Source organism: Propithecus coquereli, unplaced genomic scaffold (assembly GCF_000956105.1).
Source record: "Propithecus coquereli isolate 6110/MARCELLA unplaced genomic scaffold, Pcoq_1.0 Scaffold105, whole genome shotgun sequence".
NCBI lineage: Eukaryota > Metazoa > Chordata > Mammalia > Primates > Indriidae > Propithecus > Propithecus coquereli.
The window spans coordinates 796,939-801,212 of NW_012134414.1; the positions used below are offsets into that span (position 1 = coordinate 796,939).

General features: G+C 39.3%; 1 protein-coding gene across 1 annotated transcript in view; it reads left to right on the plus strand.

The window, feature by feature from the left end:
• The window catches only part of DPPA4 (developmental pluripotency associated 4), a 4,639-nt gene extending 4,008 nt beyond the window's left edge, over positions 1–631 (plus strand). The window contains exon 4 of the mRNA XM_012645881.1: positions 463–631. Within this exon, the coding sequence (XP_012501335.1) occupies positions 463–579 (117 nt within the window). The 3' untranslated portion in view covers positions 580–631. The remainder of the gene's footprint in view (positions 1–462) is intronic.
• Positions 632–4,274: the final 3,643 nt, after the last annotated feature.

The following is a 4,274-nucleotide window of genomic DNA, read 5'->3' on the forward strand; positions in this document are numbered from 1 at the left end:
TAAAATAATAAAACAAAATAAAAATATAAAATATTTAAAATAGTCCAGTTTGCTCAACCTAAAATAGGTCAATAATATCTATCTCATATGTTGTAGGAATTACAGGAAATAACGTGAAGGAAGACCATAAACTACTTAACATAATACAATGCCTGTTAAGAGTTGTAACCCCTGAACTTACTTCATGAAGTCTTTCTTAGACTACTCTGGGTTAGTCTTTCTACCATCTGCCCAATTGCAGCTATATCGCTTCCAACTAGATTTTTTGTTTCTTTTTAAGTTTTAACAGGAACTGTCTTGCATACTTTTCTAAAGGGAACGGGATAGAGTAGAGGTTAAGTTAGGATTCCAGGGCTCATATCTTAGAGCTGGTGCTTGAGAAAGAGAGAAGAATCAAAAGTGACAGGCCATGAACAGGTGGTCCAGGTGTGTTTACACTTCTCTCTTTCTTTCCTTCCCCAGATGTCAGGTGGTGTGTGGTCCATGGGAGAAGTCTCCCTGCAGACACAGATGGTTGGGTTCACCTCCAGTTTCATGCTGGACAAGCCTGGGTTCCCGAAAAGCAGGGAGGGAGAGTGAGTGCACTCTTCCTGCTTCCTGCCTGCAGTTTTCCACCCCCACATCTTGAAGACAACATGTTGTGTCCCACGTGCGTTCACAGGTAATTATGCTTTTCTATAAACTAAAAGTGGCACTTGATTTATAGTTGGAGAAAGGGAAGATACACGCTAATCTTCATTAGCCATGTATTTCAAACATAAGTTGTCAGTAATGAGTTTCAAGAAAATTATTACTTCAGTAAGTTTATCCCCAGGAAAAAGCATTTATGTGTCAGGGTTTAATGCTTCTACTTGGAGACACAGAATTCTGGAGCAACATACATTGTGTAGTTACTATATGCAAGTTGTATGCATTACACAGAAATAATGACTAGTAAAAAAAAAAAAAAACCTTTCTTTAAATAGCCAATAGTCTAATGGGGATGACTGATTTATAAACAGCTAGAATACCATATGATATCAAAGAAGAGGTTTCTTAAGGGAAGAATTGACTAGATGGAAACGAGGAGTAAGATTATTTTTCAGCATAAAGAACAGCACCAAGGCTATGAAAGAACTTACAACAAAATAGAAGTTGCAAGTTGTTCAGTGTGACTACAATGTGGCAGTATATAGGATGGAAGATAAGCTTCAGTTTTGTCATTTATAAAATAGGCAGAATAATACTGATGTGAAGCTATCGTGGAAATTAAATGAGTTGATGTAGACAAAGTTCTTAGCACTGTGTCTTACCCCTAGCAAATATTCAAAAAAAATTGAGGTAATTATTCTAGCAAATAGAATTAGTTTGAGCAAATCATGAGATGGAAGTATACAATGTATACAAAAATTTTTGACTCAAATTGAGTATTATTATAGAACTGTCATTAGTTTGACAGCAAATTGCAGTAAGCTTTGAATGTTGGAAGTTTAGAGATTACCCAGTAGCCAATGGTGTTCTTTTGAAAGCTTTTGTTAGTTATATGATGTGATCAGTGGAGTATCTTTGCAATCACTCAACAACCAACTTTAGAAGCACAATTATGAAGGAATGGACAGAATGGTACAAAAAGGCTTTTCTCTATAACTGAAGTTCCAAGCCGAACTGAAATCAACACATTAAAGAAAATGATTTGACGTATGAGGAATGGACCTAGGGTGGGGGTAGAGGGCCAATCAATTTGCTGTTCTCTTCTGCATAAACTATACTAGCTAATGGATTGTGATTTCTATTTCTAAACAAAGATGGGAAATATTTTTATTAAAACATGCCTTCAAAATTGTCAGATCTGGGAGAGGTTTGAGAAGAACACCATTATGAGGCGACATTGGACTAAGGATGAACAGTCCTAGGTCACAGTTCTGTTTCAATAACTTTACACATGCCCCTTAACTTTTCTGGGCCTCAGTTTCCACATCTCTAATATGAATACCAAATTGGACCAGCAAGTGTACAAAGGTTAAATAAATATAGTTTTAAAATTAAAAAGTTGCCAGAAATTTTATATGCCTGTATAGGGAGGTTATTTTTAGAGAGAACTCATTGAGGAATCTTATGTGCGGTTTACAGACAGATGCACATACGCAAAATTTTGAAGCATTTTCCAGGATCAGGGAGAGGGACAAGTAGTTTGAAGTCAGGCAGCTCTTTATCGCTGGGTAATGAGCCATTGAAGGGGACTTTAAGCAATTAAATGGATTGAGGTGTGTACTGCAGAGAAGGGGTGAAGGGTATAAAATCAATTAGAGGCCTATCAGAATGGCTTATGTCTGGAATCCCAGCACTTTGGGAGGCTGAGGTGGGAGGATCAATTTCAGGCCAGGAGTTAAGAGACCAGCCTGGACAACACAGCAAGACCCTGTCTCTACACAAAAAATTTTAAAAATTAGCTGGGCTTGGTAGCTTGTGCTTGTAGTCCTAACTACTCAGGAGGCTGAGACAGAGGATCATCTGAGCCCAGGATTCGAGGTTACAATGAGCTGTGATCACACCACTGCACTCCAGCCTGGGCGACAGAGAAACCCTGTCTCTTAAAAAAAAAAAGAAAAAAAGTTAATTAGAAAAATCTTGTGGGAGAATCCGGGTTTTTGTACATTTAAAGTGCCTGGCACCTTCTGTAGGTGCTAGAAGAGAAATCTGGCATTTAGGTAATTATTCGGTGGTTACTTAAACATCAATAAGGATAGTGGGATTTTCATCGGTACTGAGGACAGAACTTTAAAGAACAGCAATATTTTAGGATCAAGTTAAAGGAGACAGAAGAGAAACAGCTAAAAAGAAAAGCTGGAATATGAAGTCAGTAAGGAGAATTTGTGTGGGGATATTGCTTTAAGTAGTATCAAATAAAGCCAAAGAAGATACGAATAATATTCTTAGATAATATAAGAGATTCAAAGCAGGAAAGGATGCAGATAATTTGATGTTGGTTGAGTAAGGAGGGGAGAAGTGGAGTATGCAATTGGAGGTATTTTCCGAAAGTGCAAATGGAAAACTAGAACAATGGGATGCTTAAAGTATTTTTTTAATTGGTTTTATCACAGAGGGTGAGCCTAAGTATACTTCTGGGCTTAGCTTGGGGAAGGCACCCATGGAGAGGGAGGATGGGAAGAAGAATTCCTTTGAAAAGGGGGACATGGTGCAGCTCAGGCCTGGCTCCCAGCGGTCCCTATCCCCACCCTTCAGTTGCATAGAAACCATCTTGGGTTTCATCCCAGGGTCTCTGTTGGCCCACCTTTGGTTTCAGGATTACAGAATACCAGAGGTCTAGGAAACCGGAATACGTTCTGTCCAGTCTAGACTTTCCCTCCGCTTGCTCACTGAGGGAGAGGCAGCCCCTTGGGCCCTGGCACAGTTACCATCTCCCACAGGAAAAAGTGTGAATGTGTGTTTGTCTTTTCCTTCTTTGGGCTGTCCTGCTACAATTCTCTTGACAGTCCCTATGTCAGGCATGTTGAATAGAAGTGAGGTCACTTAGGATAACCCTTTAATGACATACTTGAGCCTCTGGGCAAATGATGAAAACATCCCCTCTGGGGCATGACCTGCACAGGTCAGGAATGTATTAGAGACGTGATAACTTGGCTGATATTCATTCCTTAAGGACATGGTCAAGGGCTTCCCATGCATGATTCTAGTTTCAAGGGCAATTTTATTAGCTTTCCAGCAGGGGGTGTCATGGCTATTTTCAAGGGTGGAACTTGATATTTCTTCTTGAATTCCTGTCTTTTTAAAAACAACATATTTTATTTCCTTTTTAGGAACAAGGTCTTAGTAAAAAGTCTCCAGTGGGAGTAGAATACCAGGAAAAAGGACACATCTGTGATTGTAAATTAATGGCAGAAAGCTTGACAGTTGATTCCATGGTGCCCTGACGGCTGAACTATGGTCCTCTCCACACCTGCTCACAGGCCATGCGGACTGGTCGGGTGAGATGTTACCCTCAGACCCCTAGCAGTATCTGCTGCTCTGTGGGTTGGAATACAGAGACACTTCACAAATTGCCTTTAATTCCAGTTAGCCAGAAGAGAAGTCATTCATATTATAAGATGTTTAGCCTTCTAAAATAGCAGTGACTTTAGTAGCTCTTAAATTATTCAACTGAGCATTGTGAAGGAGTTGAGTGAAGAAGCAGTACTAAGTATTTTAAAGCAAATACAGACTGCTAATTCTCTCCTTCATTTACAAAACATTTTTCAAAGTTTTCTTAATAACCTGGGACTTTTACTAAAGGCTAA